General features: G+C 40.3%; 1 protein-coding gene across 2 annotated transcripts in view; it reads left to right on the top strand.

The window, feature by feature from the left end:
• IQGAP1 (IQ motif containing GTPase activating protein 1) overlaps nt 1-21276 on the top strand; it is a 118425-nt gene that overhangs the window by 54365 nt on the left and 42784 nt on the right. Inside the window, exons 9-15 of one of the 2 annotated variants that reach the window (XM_025391048.1) lie at nt 1427-1511; nt 6993-7156; nt 7965-8049; nt 11161-11324; nt 11516-11676; nt 12825-12949; nt 14539-14702. In XM_025391048.1, coding sequence (XP_025246833.1) covers nt 1427-1511; nt 6993-7156; nt 7965-8049; nt 11161-11324; nt 11516-11676; nt 12825-12949; nt 14539-14702 — 948 coding nt within the window. Of the gene's footprint in view, nt 1-1426; nt 1512-3745; nt 4048-6992; nt 7157-7964; nt 8050-11160; nt 11325-11515; nt 11677-12824; nt 12950-14538; nt 14703-21276 lie in introns of those variants that run through there. The other variant, XM_025391049.1, reaches the window with a different exon arrangement.

Genomic DNA, 21276 nt, shown 5'->3' with positions numbered 1-21276 from the left:
ACGGTGAAACCCCGTCTCTACTAAAAAATACAAAAAACTAGCTGGGCGAAGTGGCGGGTGCCTGTAGTCCCAGCTACTGGGGAGGCTGAGGCAGGAGAATGGCGTGAACCCGAGAAGAGGAGCTTGCAGTGAGCTGAGATCCGGCCACTGCACTCCAGCCTGGGTGACAGAGCAAGACTCCGTCTCAAAAAAAAAAAAAAAAAAAAGACTTCACACAGGCTGGTCATGGTGGCTAATGCCTGTACTCCCAGCACTTTGGGACGCCAAGGCAGGTGGAACACCTGAGGTCAGGAGTTTGAGACCAGCCTGGCCCATATGGCAAAATCCTATCTGTACTGAAAGTCCAAAAATTGGCCTGGCGTTGTGGTGGGCTCCTGTAATCCCAGCTACTTGGGAGGCTGAGTCAGGAGAATCGCTTGAACCTGGGAGGTGGAGGCTGCAGTAAGCCAAGATCACACCAGCTGGGAAACAGAGCGAGACTCTGTCTCGAAAAAAAAAAAGAAGCTTCACACAAATTTATCCACCCCTTGTTAAAATTAGTGGTTGATGACAAAACGAAAACAACCCTGCTCTCAGAACATTCTTTGTATCTCTTATCGTAGAGCAGGGATTTCAGTTTCCCAGTTAGGTGCCAAACTAGCCTGCAGGCAAGTAGCTGCTGCCATGCCCCTGTGTATGTCACCAGTGAGACTCCAGGATTGTGGATCTGTATGTGCCCATTCTGCTCAGATCTGAGGCAAGGATGTGCTGCCTCTAATCCCAGCACTTTGGGAGGCCAAGGCAGGCCGATCACTTGAGGTTAGGAATTTGAGACCAGCCTGGCTAATGTGGTGAAACCCCTTCTTTACTAAAAATACCAAAAAAATTAGCTGGGCCTGATGGTGCATGCCTGTAGTCTCAGCTACTTGGGAGGCTGAAGCAAGAGAATCACATGAATCCAGGAGGTGGAGTTTGTAGTGAGCCAAGATCGTGCCATTGCACTCCAGCCTAGGTGACAGAGCGAGACTCTGTCTCAAAAAAAAAAGTCTCGCTCTGTCACCCAGACTGGAATGCAGTGGTGCAGTCATAACTCACTGCAGCCTTAAACTTCTGGGCAGAGCAATCTTCCTGTCACAGCCTCCTGAGTAGCTGGGACTACAGGCGTGTGCCACCACATTGGGCTAATTAAAAAAAAAATTTTGTAGAGATGGGGTCTCGCTATGTTGCCCAGGCTGATCTCAAACTCTTGGCCTCAAGCCATCTTCCCGCCTTGGCCTTCCAAAGCACTGGGATTACAGGCATGAGTTACTGTGCCTGCTTTGTTCTTTATAAAGGATCTTAAGCTACACCCATATTCTTGGTAGTGTGCAGGAGGAGCACAGGTGTATTTATGTGGTCTTCTTAGACACCTTAGGCTAACTTAATTATGCTTTTTACTCATCCTCAGACAGAAAACTCAGAGAGAGAAAGAGATGTTTATGAGGAGCTGCTCACGCAAGCTGAAATTCAAGGCAATGTAAACAAAGTCAATAGTAAGTATGTTCCTGAGTCAGGCACTTAAAGGAATATTATAATATAATGTGAATGTTGATCTATTCTGGGACTTACAACATGGTTTAATTTACTTACTTTAGACATTAGTGGATTTGTTTAGCAGCAATTGCTTATTAACAATCTTTTGTGTTTCTATTCCTCCGTTTTAAATCTTCAGTCAGCCCCTTGTTCCTACACTGACAGTAGCGTCATAGTAGTCTTTTTGGCTATAGTTTCACTCTTTCACCCTATTACATGCTTTTAAAAATTATTTTCCTGGCCAGGCGCAGTGGCTGATTAATCCTAGCACTTTGGGAGGCCAAGGTGGGTGGATCACCTGAGGTCAGGAGTTTGAGACCAGCCTAGCCAATATGGTGAAACCCCAACTCTACCGAAAATACAAAAATTAGCCGGGCATGGTGGCTTGCGCCTGTAGTCCCAGCTACTCGGGAGGCTGAGGCAGGAGAATCGTTTGAACCTGGGAGGCACAGGTTGCAGTGAGCTGAGATGGTGTCACTGTACTCCAGACTGGACAACACTGAGACTCTGTCTCAAAAAAAAAAAATTATTTTTCTATTTTTTTAAGTAACATTATAGTTTTGTTTTTCCTTTAAAGAATAATGCAAACTGTCTAGATATTAAACAATAAACCACAAAAATTAGACTCCATCACTTAGAAATAATCATCACTTAGAAATAATCATTACTGGCATTTTTTTGTATGTTCTTCAAAATGCGTCTGCATGTGTGTGTGGGTGTGTGGGTGTGTGTGTGTGTGTGTATATATATATATATATATATAATTTTCTTTTTTCTTTAAGAGACAGAGTTACACTCTGTTTCTTAGGCTGCAGTTGCGATTATGGTTTACTGCAGCCTCAAACTCCTGGGCCCAAGCCATCCTTCTGCTTCACATTCCCTAGTAACTAGGACTACAGTCATGCGCCGCCACACCCAGCTGCTTTTTACAATTTTTTTGAAGAGACAGAGTCTCGCTCTGTTGCCCAGGTTGGTCTCAAAATCCTGATCTCAAGTGATCCTGCCACCTTGGCCTCCCAAAGTGCTGGGATTACAGGCGTGAGCTGCCTTGCCCAGCCTCCAAAACATATTTAAACAAAATTGAGATTATACTTTTAATATTGACTTTTATATGTGTGTTACTTTGGGGAAATTAATTTATTGAAATTATCATTTTGTCGCTACTCTGCTAAAGAACTCACCATGACTACTTCATACTTGCCAGACAAAATGCAGATCCCTAGCCTAGTGAAGTTCTTTATGCAATATTTCATGCGTACAGCTCTCAGTAGAAGCTCATTTGCCTAATTACCTCCCATACTCATTCTGTACATTTTATGACATAAAAAGAATCAGGGCCGGGCAATTCCGGCATTTTGGAAGGCCAAGGCAGGTGGATTGCCTGAGCTTAGGAGTTTGAGACCATCCTGGGCAATGTGACAAAACCCCGTCTTTAAAAAAAATACAAAAACTAGCTGGATATGGTGACACGCGCCTGTAGTCCCAGCTACTTGGGGGCTGAAGCAGGAGGATCGCTTGAGCCCAGGAGGTTGAGGCTGCAGTGAGCTGTGTTTGCACCACTGCATTGTAGGCTGGGCAACAGAGTGAGACCCTGTCTCAAAAAAAATTAATTAAATTTTTTTAAAAAAAGAATCTGGCTGTGAAGTGGTACTGACCTGGTATTTGATCTCTTGTTCCTCTGTTAAAAGCTGTGTAACATTGGGCACCTGCAGTAGAGTTGTTATGCAGATAATATGAGATAGTGTATGTAAATGGCCAGCTATTTAGTAAGTACTCAGTGAACATTAGTATTATCACTTTGTTAGTCATGTAATCTCTCTACTGTAATGCCCTCATGCCTCATCTCTTCCTAATCCAAATTGTACCCATCATTCAAGATCCAGTTCAATTTTCACTTCAGTGCCTATCACAGTTCGATATGCTTGGCTTTCAAATCTCCTGTGTCATACACAGGCTCATCCCTATAAATTTGTACTTAATTTGTATTGTCTTGTATTGCTTGTTCTTCTGACATCTTTGTAAACTCCTTAAAGTAGAGATTATATATTCTACTTCTTTTGAAGTGCTCCTAATTCCTAGCATAGGTTTAGACTCACTAAAAAAACTAAAAGGTTTCTTTTTTCCGGCGGTGACGACCTACCCACACGAGAACATGCCTCTCGCAAAGGATCTCCTTCATCCCTCCCCAGAAGAGGAGAAGAGGAAACACAAGAAGAAACGCCTGGTGCAGAGCCCCAATTCCTACTTCATGGATGTGAAATGCCCAGGATGCTATAAAATCACCATGGTCTTTAGCCATGCACAAACGGTAGTTTTGTGTGTTGGCTGCTCCACTGTCCTCTGCCAGCCTACAGGAGGAAAAGCAAGGCTTCCAGAAGGATGTTCCTTTAGGAGGAAGCAGCACTAAAGGCACTCTGAATCAAGATGAGTGGGAAACCATCTCAATAAACACATTTTGGATTAAAAAAAAAAAAACAAACAAAACCAAAAAAAAAACTAAAAGGTTTGATTTCAACCAGCTAGGCCAGGCTTAATCTTGTTTTGCTCAAGATACTCATAATAATAATAATAGTAATTGTTCATTTGGAGGACCAAATTTCTCCTTTGAACTAATATTAATAAGTAGAGAAGATTTTACCAATTCCGTAGGATTGGAGTTCTAAGTCCTGACCAGCATTCTTGTTTTTTGGGTTATTTTTTATTTTTTGTTTTTTGAAACAGAATCCAGGCTGGAGTGCAGTGGCGCAATCTCGGGTCACTGCAATCTCTGCCTCCCAGGTTCAAGAGATTCTCCTGCTTCAGCCTCCCAAGTAGATGGACCAGCATTGTTTGTATTCTGCTGCCTTTGGGTTCATTTAGGATAATGACCTTCCGAGCAGAATAATCCATTCAAATGTGGATGGTATCTTGTGCTGAATCTGTATTAATTCTTAAGTCAGCAAATATAAACTGGAGTGTCCTTATGATTGGTTCTCCGTGAGAAGAAAGTCCAGCATGTTTCCTGTTGCATAGAGTACATAAAATATTTTTTGTTTTACTAAGGGATTTTTCTCTACCTTACTGTTTGGTATTTTATAACCTTTGTAATTTTACCTTGCTAATTATGTAAGAATCAGTGGTGAGCACATGTAGGGAAATAACAATATGTATATGTTCTTAAAATGTCCTATTCATATTATTATTATGTAGTCAGAGGAGCAAAATAATAAAAATTCCCTCAAATACCTTTCAGTATAGTCAGGAGGATAGACATGCAAATGAGTACTTTTAGGGCAGCTTGATTAGAGCAAGGTGCCAAGAGTGCATGCAGTGTAGTCATAGAATAAAGAAGGGAATGATGATTTCTGTCTAGAAGTTTGAGTAGGTTTTCAGTGTACATGGATCTTCACAGGGATCCTTAGGATAGATAAGAGGGTGAGGATAAGGCAGAATTCCCTATGAAAGGACAGTCTTTTCCTAATTGTAGAGAAAGTCTGAGGCAAAGGAAAGTTAGATGCCAGGAGGGTATAGGGACTTCAGGTTCCAGGAATTAATGTAATTATAGATAAGATTCTTTGCCTAGGGCATTTGAAACAGCAATTGACGCTGCCCCGGGAAAAAGCTACAGGCCAAAGAATTAAAAATTAGAAAAAGTTTTTATTTTTGTTAAGTAGAATATGGAAAATTAGAGTTATATAACTAAAGTTCAGTGAGAGGAAGTATTTAAGTAATGTTCCATACTTTATTATCTTTGCAATATAAATGTTTATAGATATTCATTTAATATTTACATATTTGAGTAGTATGTATACACTTCTAGAAAAAGCAAAATTTACTAGGTGCTTTTGTAGAGAGATACTATAAGATTCTATGCTATATACCTAGAGAAAGTCTAGTTTGTTATCTGCATTGATTATATTTTCTGTCTCTAGCTATTATGAAAGCTCCATGAGGATAAGGATATTTGGTTTTTTCACTATTATGTTTGCAGCATATAGCAGATCCTCAGTAAATATCATTGAAGGAATGGATAATTAGTTGGCTAACAGCCACATAGACCTGCAGACGTGACTTGAGAAGCCACCACCTTGGTTTGGTGCTCAGTTGAATGACGGGTATAAATACTAGGAAGAAATAAACAGTATCTTAGGAGCCTACAGTGAGACCTCACATCCTATACCAATATTTTAACCTTTTCTTCCCCTCCCCCCCCTCCTTTTTTTTAGTAGTTCTAGTCTCCTCATTGCCCCTACTTCCCGTTTTCTAGTTTGAGACTTTATTTTCCCTTGGGCTGTTTTGATTTTCTTTGTAACAGCTTATTAATTTTATTTTGTTTTTTACTAATGAAAACATTTGCAATTGATAAGTACTACTATTCCCCAGATATTTTTATTTTTGGTATTTTATTGATTTCTTTTTGCTACTTGGATAAAATCAGATGTTTATCTGTGAGTGGTGGTAGGGACAGGCATTTTCTCTTCAAAGAATAAGGAAATGGAAAGTAATAAACTAATTATGATTCCTTAGTGGCTGTTGTTTCTTAAATCAGAAATTACCTTATTCTGTCTTTCAGGCTAAGAAGACCTTTTTGGTTTTGTTTTGTTTTTTATTTGTTTGTTTTTTTACAGTATATGAAGTGCTTTTATGTATATGATTTTATTTAATCTTAAACCTATTCCTATGTGGGAAGTTATCTTCATTATCATTTTCAGATGAAGGAACATCTGGGTTTTCATTGTCATGTATTGTATTATAGAGCTTGTGTGACCTCAGGTTCTATGATTAGAAGAGAGAATGTAGAGAGGGGGAAGATGGCCCCTTTCACTCTGCACAGGTTGGATCACCCTTGATATCTGGGCACTGACTGTTGTGGGTGGAGTGTGTGCAGGAAGTATCAGGGTAATGAGAGGATTCAAAATGATAGTATGTAAGAGATAGTTAAAGAAAATAAGGCTGCTCGTAAGGCATTTGCTGTCATGGGGGGGCAGTGGAATGTATTCAGTGTGAACTTTAGGGTTGAAGCTTTAAAAATATTTTTGAAACAAAATTGTCCAACGGTATAGTAAATGGCCATGGGAGATACTTTCTCCTGTTTGGCAGTCTGTAAGTATAATCTGGACAACTACTTGGCATTTTAAGGGAATTTAAGCGTCATGTTGGTCTGGATTGTTGGCTCCATATTGGTGCTGAGCTGTCTACATTTGGAAGTTTTTAAGTGGGCTGGGAGTGTGGCCCAGGAATCTGTATGAAATCCGATGAACAGCTTGTTGGGAACCTCAGGACTTGATGACTGTAAGGTTCTTTTCCAATCCGAAGATCTTATGCTTCTGAGAACCACAGAGTAAAGGCTCTCTGAGTTATATTTCCGTATCTGGAACTGAGATTGGTTTTGGGGAAGGAAAACTATTCTAGGCTGTTCTGTTCACATAGTCCTTTCATAAGCTTTTGCCTTTTTTCCTCAGCATTTTCTGCATTAGCAAACATCGACCTGGCTTTAGAACAAGGAGATGCACTGGCCTTGTTCAAGGCTCTACAGTCACCAGCCCTGGGTCTTCGAGGACTGCAGCAACAGAATAGTGACTGGTACTTGAAGCAGCTCCTGAGTGATAAACAGCAGAAGAGACAGGTAAACAGTCTGGATTGAAGCTGCAAGAGTTTGTATATATCCATTTGAATCTCATGCTGTCATTTAAAGATATATATGCTGCCTTTTTTTCCCCCACAATACAACTTTTTCCTCTGCATATAAGTTAGTTTAAAAAAATCCTCAGGTAAAATACACATTGTCTTCAACTCACTTTTGCTTTTAGAGCTGTGAATCCTCTTTTAAAATAGACAATACCCACCCATCCCCAGTCTAACCACTCCTTCACTTCAGCTGTCTCTCTCTCCAACTAAAAGACATTGGGGAAAACCTGAATATTTTTGCATTCTTACATCAGAATTTGCACTTAAAAAAAAACTGCACCCCATTAGTTTGCTCTAGTCAACATTGGAAAGGTACTTACTGTGCAGTCAGGGTAGATGGTGTGGTATTGTATTTTGTGGGGGTTGTTTTTAGGACAAACATGAGGGACTTTCTTTTTTGTCTAAATAAGGGCAAGTATACATTTTACCAATACCCAGCGTACATTGGTCAAAGTAAGTAGCATTAACGTGCTTAAGATTCTACGAACACTTTTCCCTTAGAATGTTTTGAGGCTTTTCATGTAATATGTTTAAGAATGTACTGGTATCTGTAAAGTCACTCTACCCCAGCTTTGGCAAAGGCATATGGCTCTAGCTGGGGCGGCCCCCTTGGCTACATGTAGCCTGAGCTGTCACTTATGACTATGGCTCTCTGTCCCTAGTGACTGCTTTTGAGAGATGAGAACCTTAAGACCTGGAGTCATAGGAATGAATAATCTTTACATAATTTTCTTTGCTTTTATCAGAGTGGTCAGACTGACCCCCTGCAGAAGGAGGAGCTGCAGTCTGGAGTGGATGCTGCAAACAGTGCTGCCCAGCAATATCAGAGAAGTAAGAGTCCATTGAAACAGTATGGGAGGAAAGTTGTGGCTTTGTGTTACTGAAGGGTCTGAGGTTAGCTTCTGTCACTCTCATCCCCCACCTGAGCCTACCAGCCGTAACCAACTGCCAGGTACTTTTGGTGGCAGGAGGGTTCCTCCAGTTTGTTGTTGTTTTTGTGGTTTTAATTGCTATGTAATAGTTGTACATATTTTGAGGGTACATGTGTTTTGTTTTGTTTTTTAAACCAACCAAGAAGCACTGACGTATGATATTTTGATACATGCATACAATGTGTGATGATCAAATCAGGGTAATTGGAATATCTGTCACCTAACACATTTATCTTTTGTTGATGTTGGGAACATTCCAATTCTTCTGTCTATTTTGAACTATACATTATTAACTGTCGTCATCCTACTGTGCTATCTAACACTAGACCTATTCCTTGTATCTAATGGTAATTTTGTACCCATTAGCCAACCTCTCTATCTCCTCCTCCCCACTACCCTTCCCAGCTTCTGGGAACCACCAGTCAACTCTACCTCCATGAGATCCACTTTTTTAGCTCCCATATATGAGTGAGATCAGGAGGTATTTGCCTTTCTGTGTCTGGCTTATTTCACTTAACATAATGACCTTCAGTTTTTATGGCTGAATAATATTCCATCATGTGTATATACTACTTTTTTTTTTTTTTTTTTTTTTTTTTTACCATTTATTCATTGATGGACACTTAGGTTGATTTCATATTTTGGCTATTGTGAATACAGCTGCAATAAACATGGGAGTGCTGATTTCCTTTCTTTTGGCCATATACCTAGCAGTGGGATTGCTGAATCATATGTAGTTTTATTTTAATTTTTTGAGGACTCTCCATACTGTTTTCCATGGTGGCTATAATAATTTACATTCCCATCAACAGTGTATGAGCCCTTTCTCTGCAGCCTTGCCAGCATTTGTTATATTTTGTCTTTGATAAAAGCCATTTTAATTGGAGTGAGAAGGTGTCTCATTGTGGTTTTGATGTGTATTTCCCTGATGATTAATGATGTTGAGCATTTTTTCATATACCTTTTGGCCATTTGTGTGTCTTCTTTTGATAAAAGTCTATTCAGCTTATTTGCCCATGTAAAAATTGGATTATTTGTGGGTTTTGTTTTTGTTTTTGTTTTTGTTTTTTTTTGCTGCTGTTTGAATTTCTTATGTGTTCTAGTTATTGTTGTCTTTTCAGATGGATCATTTGCAAATATTTTCTCCCGTTCTGTATGTTGTCTCTTCGCTTTGTTGTTGGTTTCCTTTGGTTTGCAGAAGCTTTTTAGCTTGACATAGTCCCATTTGTCTATTTTTGCTTTCATTGCTTATGCTTTTAAGGTCTTAGCTAAAAGGCTTTGCTCAGACCAGTGTCCTGAAGCATTTCCCCAATGTTTTCTTCCAGTTGTTTCATAGTTTCAGGTCTTAGATTTAAGTCTTTAATCTATTTTGATTTATTTTTGTATATGATGAGAGATAGGGATCTAGCTTTATTCTTCTACATATGGTTATCCAGTTTTCTCAACAAGATTTATTGAAGAGACTGTCTGTCTCAGCTCATTTTATGTTGCTATAAAGGAATACTTGAGGCAGGGTAATTGATTAGCTCACAGCTCTGCAGGCTGTACAAGAAGCAAGGCACCAGTATCTGCTCGGCTTCTGGTGAGGGCTTTTGTGTTGCATCAAAACATGAAGGAGAAGATCAAAGGGCAAGTGGACTCATGTGAAGAGGGACCGATCCCCTGGGGTAGTGAGTAGGGGTCCTGGCTTTATAACAGCCCATTCTCATGAGAACGAATCCATTCTCCCCAAGAACCAATCCAATCTTGCGAGAGCTCACTACCACGAGAATGGCACGAAGCCATTGATGAGACATTTGCTCCCATGACTCTCACAGCTCCCACTAGGCACTGCCTCCCACCACCACACTGGGGATCAAGTTTCTTCTTCTTTTCTTTTTTTTCATACCCTCAGGGTGATGTCAGGGATCAAATTTCAACATGAGATTTGGAAGGGACAAACAAACCGAATCCAAACCATAGCACTGTCTTTTTCCCAATGTGTGTTCTTGGTGCCTTTGTCAAAAAATGTTCTCCTCATGACTGTAAATGTGTGACTTTATTTCTGAGTTCCCTCTAGTGTTCCATTGGTCTGTGTGCCTTTTTGTTGTTGTTGTTGAGACTCTGTTGCCAGGCTGGAGTGCAGTGGCGCGATTTCAGCTCACTGCAACCTCCGACTCCCTGGTTCAAGCGATTCTCCTGCCTCAGCCTCCCGAGGAGTTGGGATTACAGTCACGTGCCACCATACCCACCTAATTTTTGTATTTTTAGTAGAGATGGGGTTTCACCATGTTGACCAGGATGGTCTTGATCTCCTGACCTCGTGATCCACCTGCCTTGGCCTCCCAAAGTGCCGGGATTACAGGCGTGAGCCACCACACTTGGCCAAGTTACTCCAGTTTTGGAAGTAGAACTGGAGTCAATATAGGCTCACTTTGGCTCTCACACACTTCATGGTTTGTTAGGGAAATATCTGGAGAAGGTGAGACTTAAGGGGTTGCTAAGATTTGGATGGTGAAAGAGGAGAGAAAATGTTCCTAGTGCAGGACAATGAGGGAAAAAGGAGGCGGGAGCCAAAGTACAGTTGTTGAAAGACGTCTTTAAGGAATGGTGGTTAGAATACAAATTTTGTAAATGTTTTGGGCTGAGTTGTGTAAGATCAAAGGGTGGAAAGATTGTAGAAAGCTTTGACGGTAGCTTAAGAAGCCAGGCAGTAAGTAGGAGAAGGAAGAGATGGTTTAGGTGGGAAGTAGTGGTAGATATAGGATGAATTGAATAGGAAGAAAATAGGGATGAGGAGAACAGGTAGGAGGCTGCTTTTTGAAGAAAACATCTTTATTGAGATATGGTTCACATAACGTACAGTTCGCCCTTCTTCCTACAGAGGTGGCTGCTTTTTTAAGATGAAAGTTCCACTTCAGACTTCATGGCCGATAGCCACAGAATGTAATTTTTTTCCGTGAAGTTTGCACCTTCTTCCCCTGAGGGCTCTCTAAGCCCACTGCATTTCTGACTCCTGTTTTCTACACAGGATTGGCAGCGGTAGCAGTGATTAATGCTGCAATCCAGAAGGGTGTTGCTGAGAAGACTGTTTTGGAACTGATGAATCCCGAAGCCCAGCTGCCCCAGGTGTATCCATTTGCCGCCGATCTCTATCAGAAGGAGCTGGCTACCCTGCAGCGACAGAGTCCTGAAGTGAGTTCACTAAACCTGTCCTGTTTGTGAGCAAAGTTGGGTGGAAGTGAATGTAATACCCACTTCTTGTGGTTAGGTAGAACTTTTTTTGCATAAACTTGGTTTTCTTATGGTTTTGTTAAACTTATAACTCCCTGGGTCTTGGAGAATGTCTTTTCTCACTGTTTTCCCTTCTGTCCCTTTCTGTACAGCATAATCTCACCCACCCAGAGCTCTCTGTTGCAGTGGAAATGTTGTCATCGGTGGCCCTGATCAACAGGGCTTTGGAATCAGGAGATGTGAATACAGTGTGGAAGCAGTTGAGCAGTTCAGTAACGGGCCTTACCAATATTGAGGAAGAAAACTGTCAGAGGTGGGTGTCCAGAGTGAAGGAAGTGAATCCATTACGTAGCTGTTAACTCTGTCTTTTGTATGTCAGTGCTCCGATTTTCTTTGCAGGCATTATTACTTTATCATGGTCATACTTTTGTTTGGTTCTACTTTGATTCGTTTAATTCTTTGTTATGCTGAAAAATATGACATTCCGTTCCTAAATATGTAAGTAGGCTTATTGAAATATGTTACATAGTCAAAATAACACTATCTCTGACAAAGTTAAGTAATACTTTTTAAATATCATCTAACCCTAGCTAGTTCATTTTCATTCTTCTTCAGTTGTTCTCAAACTGTCCTTTATAACTGTTTTGTTGAAAACAGGATCCAGCCTAGGAACATGTATTATATCTGGCTGTTGTGTCCGTTGGGTGTCTTTTAATCTAGAATTGTCTGTTTCTTCATGACACTGACTTGTTAAAAGGATGGGACCAATTGCCATGTAAGACGTCCTATTTTATGGATAGTTCTAGTTGCTTTCTCATATATGCCTTATTCCTGTAAATTAGAAATTAAATCTATATGTTTGTCATGATTCAGTTCAACATTTTTGGTGATGTGTATTTCATATTGCCTCATATCAATAGGCATATAAAACCCACGTTTTCCACCATTAGAGATACTAAGATTGATCCCTGGATTAGGGAGACCACTTACATTTCCATTGCATATTTATGTTTTTCCCTCATCACTAGAACATCATCTCTTTTGCACCATCAAAATACCCAGTTTTCCCTTAAGCATTCCTGTGATATTTTTTTAACCTAATTGATAATCTTTCCTAAATCAGTACCTTCAGTAAAAGTTGCCGATGATGATTTGTTGCTCTGTCATTCCTTCTGCATTTATTAGCTCATGTCTAGCCTTTTTTCCTTGTCTGTGGAGGAATTGCTTGAACTGCTACCTTTGATTCTAGTGTTAGTCTTAATGTGGAATTTAGAATATGTGACGGGATATTGAGAATAAGTGATTTCTACTGCATTTTTGCACTTTGTTTAAAGCAACTATGCGGTTCCAAAACTGGCCTTGAGAATATATCAAATGGTTGGGATACCCTAGCAATCTTTGTTCCTTGAATATTTAAAAATGCTATGCTTAATGCTCTTTTTACTTGGGGGTCTGGGGCAGGTATCTCGATGAGTTGATGAAACTGAAGGCTCAGGCACATGCAGAGAATAATGAATTCATTACCTGGAATGACATCCAAGCTTGTGTGGACCATGTGAACCTGGTGGTGCAAGAGGAACATGAGAGTGAGTTATCTTCCTGTCCTCCCCAAATAATGTCACCAGTAATGATGATGTGATTCCATGAAGTGGTTCAAAATACTATTCCTAGAAGGATTTTTGGGTGAGAGATTAAAAATATCTATATAACACAAAAAGCTAGAGTTGAATGTTGTTTTGAGAACACCAGGCAATTGCTATAATTAGGTATATGTCCAATAAGAACTAAATTTTGGGGGAGGTGAATTGAACATGATCTGTTATTTTTAAATGCTGTTATAACATGTAGTTCTGACACTACATGGAATCGGGTGAAATTGCATAGGTTGTAGGCATGTTCCTCCACAAGACTCCTCTCACTTCAGACACCAGCTGAAAGCTGCAGAGTTCCCAGGCCACTGTACTTCTGAACAACTGGCTGCAAATTTGGAGGAGCTGTCTATCCTCTTAGTTTAATAATTTGCTAGAATGACACAGAACTCAAGAAAATGCTAGACTTATGATTACAATTTTATTATAAAATATATAAATCAGGATCAGCTGAAAGAAGAGAATCATCAGGCAAATCTGTGAGAGTCCCCAATATGAAGCCTCTGTGTTCTCAGGATGTGTCAGTCTCCTGGCACATTGATATGTATCACCAACTAGGGAAACTCACCTGAACTTTGGGTGTCCAGAGTTTTTATTTGGGCTTCATTACATGTGCGTGATTGATAGTATTGGCTTTGCGATTAAACTCAATTTTCATTTGGCCTCTGCTCCCTGGAGATGGGGAGGCCAGGCTGGTATCACATGACTCTAAACCTCAAAGTCAATGGCTAGCCTCCATCCTTAAACTCTCAAGAGGCCAACCAGGAGTCATTGGTTGGCCTAAATTCAGGTGTGGGCAGTGGGGCCCACTATGAATAACAGAAACATACCTATCACTCAGGATGTCTGAAGGTTCTTAGAGGCTCCTCCAGAGACAAAGACCAGCCAGACTTTTTATTATACAGCAGAGTCCTTACAAAAGTAGTACGGCTGCCTAAGATACCTGGGGAATGAACATTTCTAATTTTAATTTGTATTTCCTGTGAGAAATATTCAACTGACTTAGTGGGAAGAGCCTTGCCTTGCATTAGGGAGCCCTGGGCTTGGATCTTTCTTCTGCCATTTGTTTGCTGTGTAATGTTGGAGAAGAGATTGCTAAGCCTTATTATTTCTTCTATAAAAGTGTTAAATTAGGTGACTTTTTAAGGACACTTGAACCTTTTTAAGACTGTGAATCCTTTGTGACTCAAGAATGTTTTTGATAACACATTCCAGTGTACCTGAAAGCTATACAGTAAGGCCAGTTTCATAAAAATCCTCATCACTTAAGTTAGAGCAGTTAAAAATGAAACAAAATGACTTGAGCGTTCAATAGGAATATGAATACAAGCAAGTTTAGATGAAACAAACACTAATATTTAAAAAATTAAAACAGTGCTGCTTAATGGATGGTAAGTTGCAATTTGAATCATGGTTACTCTTAGGTGGATTTATGATTAGTTATGATTAGTTAGTATGTTTCATGATTGATTTGTTTATATACTTCCTTAATTTGAAAAAAAAAAACTTTGTCTCTTTATATTTAGGGATTTTAGCCATTGGTTTAATTAATGAAGCCCTGGATGAAGGTGATGCCCAAAAGACTCTGCAGGCCCTACAGATTCCTGCAGCTAAACTTGAGGGAGTCCTTGCAGAAGTGGCCCAGCATTACCAAGACACACTGATTAGAGCGAAGAGAGAGAAAGCCCAGGTGAGTGGCATCGGAATTGTTCTTTCTGTTCAGAGCACCTCAGCCCTCCTAGAACAAAGATAGAGGTAGGAATATCTTCCTTGATTCATTCCGTGAATGCTTTCTGGGCACCCTTAGAATGAAAGCACTGGAGGGACACAAAAATGTGAGAGACATAAACTCCACCTTCCAGGAGCTCATGCTGTTTTACACATTTGGGTTTTTGTTCTTTTGTTTGTTGTTGACAGTCTTTTGTGTCTCTTTCAGTAAATTCTTTATTGAAATATAAGATCCAGGGCTGGGCGCGGTATCTCATGCCTTATAATCCCACAGCACTGTGAGAGGCCAAGGTGGGCAGATCACTTGAGGCCAGGAGTTCAAGACCAGCCTGGCCAACACGGTGAAACCTCATCTCTACTAAAAAAAAAAAAATGCAAAAATTAGCTGGGCATAGTGGTGCATGCCTGTAATTCCAGTTGCTTGGTAGGCTGAGGCACAGGAATTACTTGAGCCTGAGAGGTAGAGGTTGCAGTGAGCCAAGATTTTGCCACTGCACTCCAGTCTGGGGGACAGAGTAAGACTCTGTCTCAAAAAAAAAAAAAAAAAAAATATATATATATATATATATATATATATATATGAGATCCAGAAAAATGAACAAGATAGATGGGTATGCAATTGCATAAATTTTCAAAAGGAGGCACACCTGTGTATTTGGCATTCAGATTGTAGAACCCATTACCAGCTCCACAGAGACCTTCCTCATATCCCCTTCCACCCTTAGCCACCCTCCATTTGATGGTAACCACTATTCTGATTTCTGTTAGTAACACCACAATTCATTTCTGTCCACTTTTGAGCTGATTTAAGTGGGATCATATCTTATGGGCTCTTTTGTGTCTGGCTTCTGTTACCCTACATAATGTTCGTGACATGCATCCATGTGGTTGCATGGAGCCATCCTTTGTTCATTCTCATTGTTGTGTACTATTTCATTGTGTGATTATAAATTATTGGTGAAGTTTCTTGTTGTTGTTTTGTTTGTTTTTTTCAGACTGTTGTAAATAGGGCTTCTTTTTTTTTTTTTTTTTTTTGAGATAGAGTCTTGCTGTGTCACCCAGGCTAGAGTACAGTGGCGCAATCTCAGCTCACTGCAACTTCTGCCTCCCAGGTTCACATGATTCTCCTGCCTCAGCCTCCCAGTACCTAGGATTACAGGCAAGAGCCACCATGCCCGCCTAAATTTTCGTGTGTGTGTGTATTTTTAGTAGAGATGGATTTTCACCATGTTGGCCAGTTTGGTCTCGAACTCCTGACCTCAAGTGATCTGCCTGCCTCAGTCTCTCAAAATGTTGGGAATTACAGACGCGAGCCACCGCCCATGGCCTGTAAATACTGCTTCTATGAATATTTTAGTTTTGGTTTATATATATATACACACACACACACACACACACACACACACACATATATATGCATTTCTGTTAGGTATACATTTTGGAGAGGAGTTACGGCCATAGGGAATACATATATGAAGCTTTAATAATGTCATGAAGTTTTTTTTATGACAACTTAATTGAAACATAATTCACGTATCAGACAATTCAGTGTAAGTGGACTTTAGTCTAATGTTGATAGAATTGTGCAGTCATCACCACAGTCAATTTTTGAACATTTTATTACCCCAAGAGAAACTCTGTACCCATTAGTAGTCACTCATTTTCCCTTAATCTGCCCCAGTGTCTATGGGTTTGTCTATTCTGAACATTTCATATAAATGGTATTACACAATGAATAGTCCTTTGTGATTGGCTTCTTTTAGCTTAGTTTATCCAAGTTGTAGCAGCAGCATTTCATTTCTTTTTGTTGCTGAATAGTATTCCATTGTATGGCTATACCACATTTTATTTACTCATGAGTTGATGACATATGGATTATTTCCACTTTACCACATTTATCCATTCATGAGTTGATGACATATGAATTATTTGTGCTTTATCTATTCGTGATTTGATAGACAGCATGAGTGACAGCTATACAAGGTATATCTTCAATCTACTTCCCTTTTTAGATATGGAAGCCGACCTAGCTTATTCTCCAAAACCCCACTCCTCTGACAGTCAGATATAAGGCTCCTTTTGGAATTTCCTAGCAGCAAAAACAAACATTGCTACCACTGGCATACATAGAATCATTGCAGCCTGACACATTAGAGATTCTGAATCAGTAGAATTAGACTTTAAGCTTAGGAATCTGTATTTTAAAAATGACTTTTTCATTGTTCTGATGACCAGCCAAGTTTCGGAAACACTAATCCAATAAAATGATCAAAGACAGAGACTTCCATTTCTAGCTTCCCTAGAGCTAACTGCTTCTTACCCATGTAAGTAAAATCAGTTGATCTCAATTTCCTGGCTATGAAATAGCAGTTGTGATTCAACCCTCTCCACAGCATCAAGTGACATTCTGCATAATAATGTCTCTTAAATGAAACCTGGTGGTATCTATCAGATACTACATTTACATGATTAGGACATGGTAATGTCAACTACTGCCATGGCAATGTAATCAAAGGAGATCGGTCAACATCATAATATTACCAACATACAAAATTACCCACTCCTCTACCCTTCACCCAAACTTACAGAGCCCACATGAGTGTCATGTGCAAAAAGCTCCAGTACACTAAAACCTTGGTCTGTTTTTATACCTCTGGCTACTCAGAATTAAAAATTTCTTTTAGCACTTCCAGTTGCTGCCTCACTTCAAGAATCTTCTGAAGGCTATGGTTCTATCCAGTTGTTGTTACTTAGTAAGCACTGAAAAGGAGATCAATCACAGTTAGAAAATAGATGTTAATTATGCTTTAATCAACAATTATTTGAGGGCCTACTACATACAAGGCAACTTCCTAGATAACAGCAGCGTAAAAAGAGGCATAAACCTTGTCAATGTCCTCAGCAAACTAGGTAGCAGGTAATACAAACATTTTAAAAGATGAGTTTGTATTACAATTACTTTGAACAACTTTATCTTCATAGTAGCATTATTCCTGATAGCCACAGTGGATAAAAAACACTATGTTTATCAAGTCACAAATAGATAAAGTGTAAATAATTGAAAAGGCTGTGTATGTGTTTTGTTTGGGTCATCGGAGATAAACTTTTTGAGGATGTGACTATAGAGTTTGAAGCATTTCCTTTGCTGTGGAATAACTTTTCAGACTTCATCAAAGGCGGAGGAAGTCAGGGGAGTTAAAGGAAAAATTGCTTAACATTGCCAGGCCCATCTGGATGAACTACACATTGGGTGGAAATGTTTTTTGTTTGTTTGTTTTTGGTTTGGGTTTTTTTTTTTTTTTTTGGTTTTTTGTTTGTTTGTTTTTGGCATCACCTGAGCATCTGAGTCTCCATCAGCCATTTGGGAGTGCTTTTAAAAATGCTTATCACTGAGTTACAAATTTAACAAGCAAAAGATCTTAATTTAAATTTGGTCTGTAGTTTTATTTTCTTCTGGTATCTTTGTGTTTGGTTTTGGTATCAGGGTAATACTGGCCTCATGACTTGAAGTTTTCCTTTTATATTTTGAAAGAGTTTGTAAAGGATTAACTAGTTCTTTAAACATTTGGTACAAGTCACCAGTGAAGCCACATGGTCGGGAATTTTTTGTGTGGGGGTTATTTTTTGTTTTGTTTTGAGCTGCAATACTGTACAGGAAGGGGGTCCTGATCCAGACCCCAAGAGATGGTTCTTGGATCTCACACAAGAAAGAATTCAGGGAGAGTCCATAAAGTGGAAGCAAGTTTATTAAGAAAGTGAAGGAATAAAAGAATGGCTACTCCATAGACAGAGCAACCCTGAGGGCTGCAGGTTGTCCATTTTATATTAATTGACGATATGCTAAACAAGAGCTTTATTAGATCTTTTCTGAGCCTGTGCACAGCCCACACATGCACTGTGGCCTCCTAGATCCCATCCAGGAATATGTCAAGCTGTCAGAGTTCTCCACGAACATCTCATTCTCCAGCTCTTCCTTATAAGGTTTTTAGTTAGTCTCGTTTGCCTAAACTGTTATCCTTAATGTTTTTGACAATTGCTTCTGGAGAAAAGGCTGTTTGCACTGGATGAGCTCTTGGTCAGGTCAAATAAAGACAGCCTTGCGAGTGTGACCTCTGAACAGGTCAGCTAATGACAGTTCTCTGGGAATGAGGCTTTGAGGGGGTGATAGGAGGGGCAGATTGGAATTAGGGGAGTTTAAAGCACCACAGAACTCACTGTTCTCACTGAGTTTCAGCTGTTTTTCTTGAATACACTCTCCAGTTTCTGCAGGCCTTTGGTTAATTTCTGTCGTATTGAAAAAACTGCCGGGTGCAGTGCTCATGCTTGTAATCTCAGCACGTTGGGATGTCAAGGCGGATGGATAGCTTGAGCCCAGGAATTTGAGACCAGGCTGGGCAAGATGGTAAAACCCCGTCTTTACAAAAAATAAAAATATTAGCTGGACGTGGTGGTGTGTGCCTGTGGTCCCAGGCACTTGGGAGGCTGAGATGGAAGGATCACTTGGGTCTGAGGGGCTGAGGTTGCAGTGAGCCAAGATTGCACCACTGCACTCCAGCCTGAGTGACAAAGCAAGACCCTGTCTTTAAAAAAAAGGCTGGGTGCAGTGCCTCATGCCTGTAATCCCAGCACTTTGGGAGTCCCAGGCTGGCAGATCACCTGAGGTCAGGAGTTCGAGACCAGCCTGGCCAACATGGTGAAACCCCATCTCCACTAAAAATACAAAAAATTAGCTGGGTATGGCGGCGGGCACCTGTAATCCCAGCTACTCAGGAGGCTGAGGCAGGAGAATCACTTGAACCCAGGAGGCGGAGGTTGCAGTGAGCGCCACTGCATTCCAACCTGGGTGACAAGAGCGAAACTGCATCTCAAAAAAAAAAGAGAAAAAAACTGATGCTGGTGATTGTTTGCCAGTGTGCCAGTGTTTTTTGTTTGTTTGTTTTTCATGGTGGAGAGGATTTTCAGAAATCTTTACCATTTTCACTCATGTCTTGTCTCTCTTCATTTAAATTAAGCATTTGTGGGACTCTTGATAAAAGTGGATTACTAATCATGAGTAGTAAAGTCTGAATGCAAGACATGGATATCAGGGCTCCTCTGGATCTCATTTTATAATTAAGAATATGAATGACTTGGGCCATATGTGGTGGCTTACACCTATAATCCCAGCACTTTGGGAGGCCAAGGCAGGCGGATCACTTGAGGTCAGGAGTTTGAGACCAGCCTGGCTGACATGGCGAAACCCCATCTCTACTAAAAATACAAAAATTTTCCAGGTGTGGTGGCACACCCCTGTAGTCCCAGCTACTCAAGAGGCTAAGGCAGGAGGATTTTTTGAACTCAGGAATAGGAGGTTGCAGTAAGCTGAGATCTCACCACTGCATTCCAGCCTGGGTGACAGCAAGGCTCCACCTCAAAAAAAAATAAATAAATAAAATAAAAGAAGAAAGAATAAGAATGAGTTAAATCGTCCGGGCACAGTGGCTTATGCCTGTAATCTTTGTACTTTGGGAGGCCAAGGTGGGTGGATCATGAGGTCAGGAGATTGAGACCATCCTGGCTAACAGGGTGAAACCCCGTCTCTACTAAAAATACAAAAAAAAAAAAAAAAAGCCCGGCATGGTGGCGGGCGCCTGTAGTCCCAGCTACTCGGGAGGCTGAGGCAAGAGAATGGCGTGAACCCAGGAAGCGGAGCTTGCAGTGAACCGAGATCGGGTCACCGCACTCCAGCCTGGGCGACAGAGCGAGACTCTGTCTCAGAAACAGGAATGACTTAAATCTCTCTCTGACCTCCTTGTGTGTATATGCACTTGTGCACACATGCTTATATGCATGTAGCTAGTAATCAGCTGGTTCACACCGGCACAGCTGTACCAGTTGTTAGGACATTGAAATACTTCTATTTTGTTTGGTACATTGTTACTGTCCCAACCCTCCCAATATGTGTGCCATCACTCCCCAACTCTAATTGAAATCCCACTATACGGCAACTAAACCAGCAGTGGCCATAAGGACTCTGCTCCATCCTAATTGGTCAGTGCCTATGCTGTATAGTTGATAAATATGTTGTACAGATTTGTGTATGTGTGTTTATGTGTGTATGTGGTATATATGTGGTTATGTATTTATATATGTAATATTGTGTCTATCTTCACACATGCAAACCATGCCACATAGTAAAGGCTTTTTAAAAAGTTTTGAGTGGTGAGAGGTGCCCTTTAGAGGGATGTGTGAGTGTGTGCTTTCCATATACATATGTACATAACATAGTCATTCTTTTGTCTCTTCTCCCTTTCCCTGTGTTTTGTGTCTTCTTCACCTCTTCTACCTCCAATCATTGCCCTCTCTTTTAAAATTCTGACTTCTGGTCCTTATCTCTTTGCCTCTTCTGAAATGCAATGAGTGTTTCTAAGTGTCAGAGTTGTTAGGGAGCTGTACTTTAATATATCTTATATAGCATTTTTACAGCAAATCTGTTTTCTCTCCATAATATCTAACCTGGGTTTTAACACTCTGCTCAGTGATTTGAGTTAATCTTA

The sequence above is a fragment of the Theropithecus gelada genome, chromosome 7b (genome assembly GCF_003255815.1).
Source record: "Theropithecus gelada isolate Dixy chromosome 7b, Tgel_1.0, whole genome shotgun sequence".
Lineage (NCBI taxonomy): Eukaryota > Metazoa > Chordata > Mammalia > Primates > Cercopithecidae > Theropithecus > Theropithecus gelada.
The sequence above is the reverse complement of the archived record's forward strand: the minus strand, read 5'-3'. Positions and strand labels throughout refer to the sequence as shown.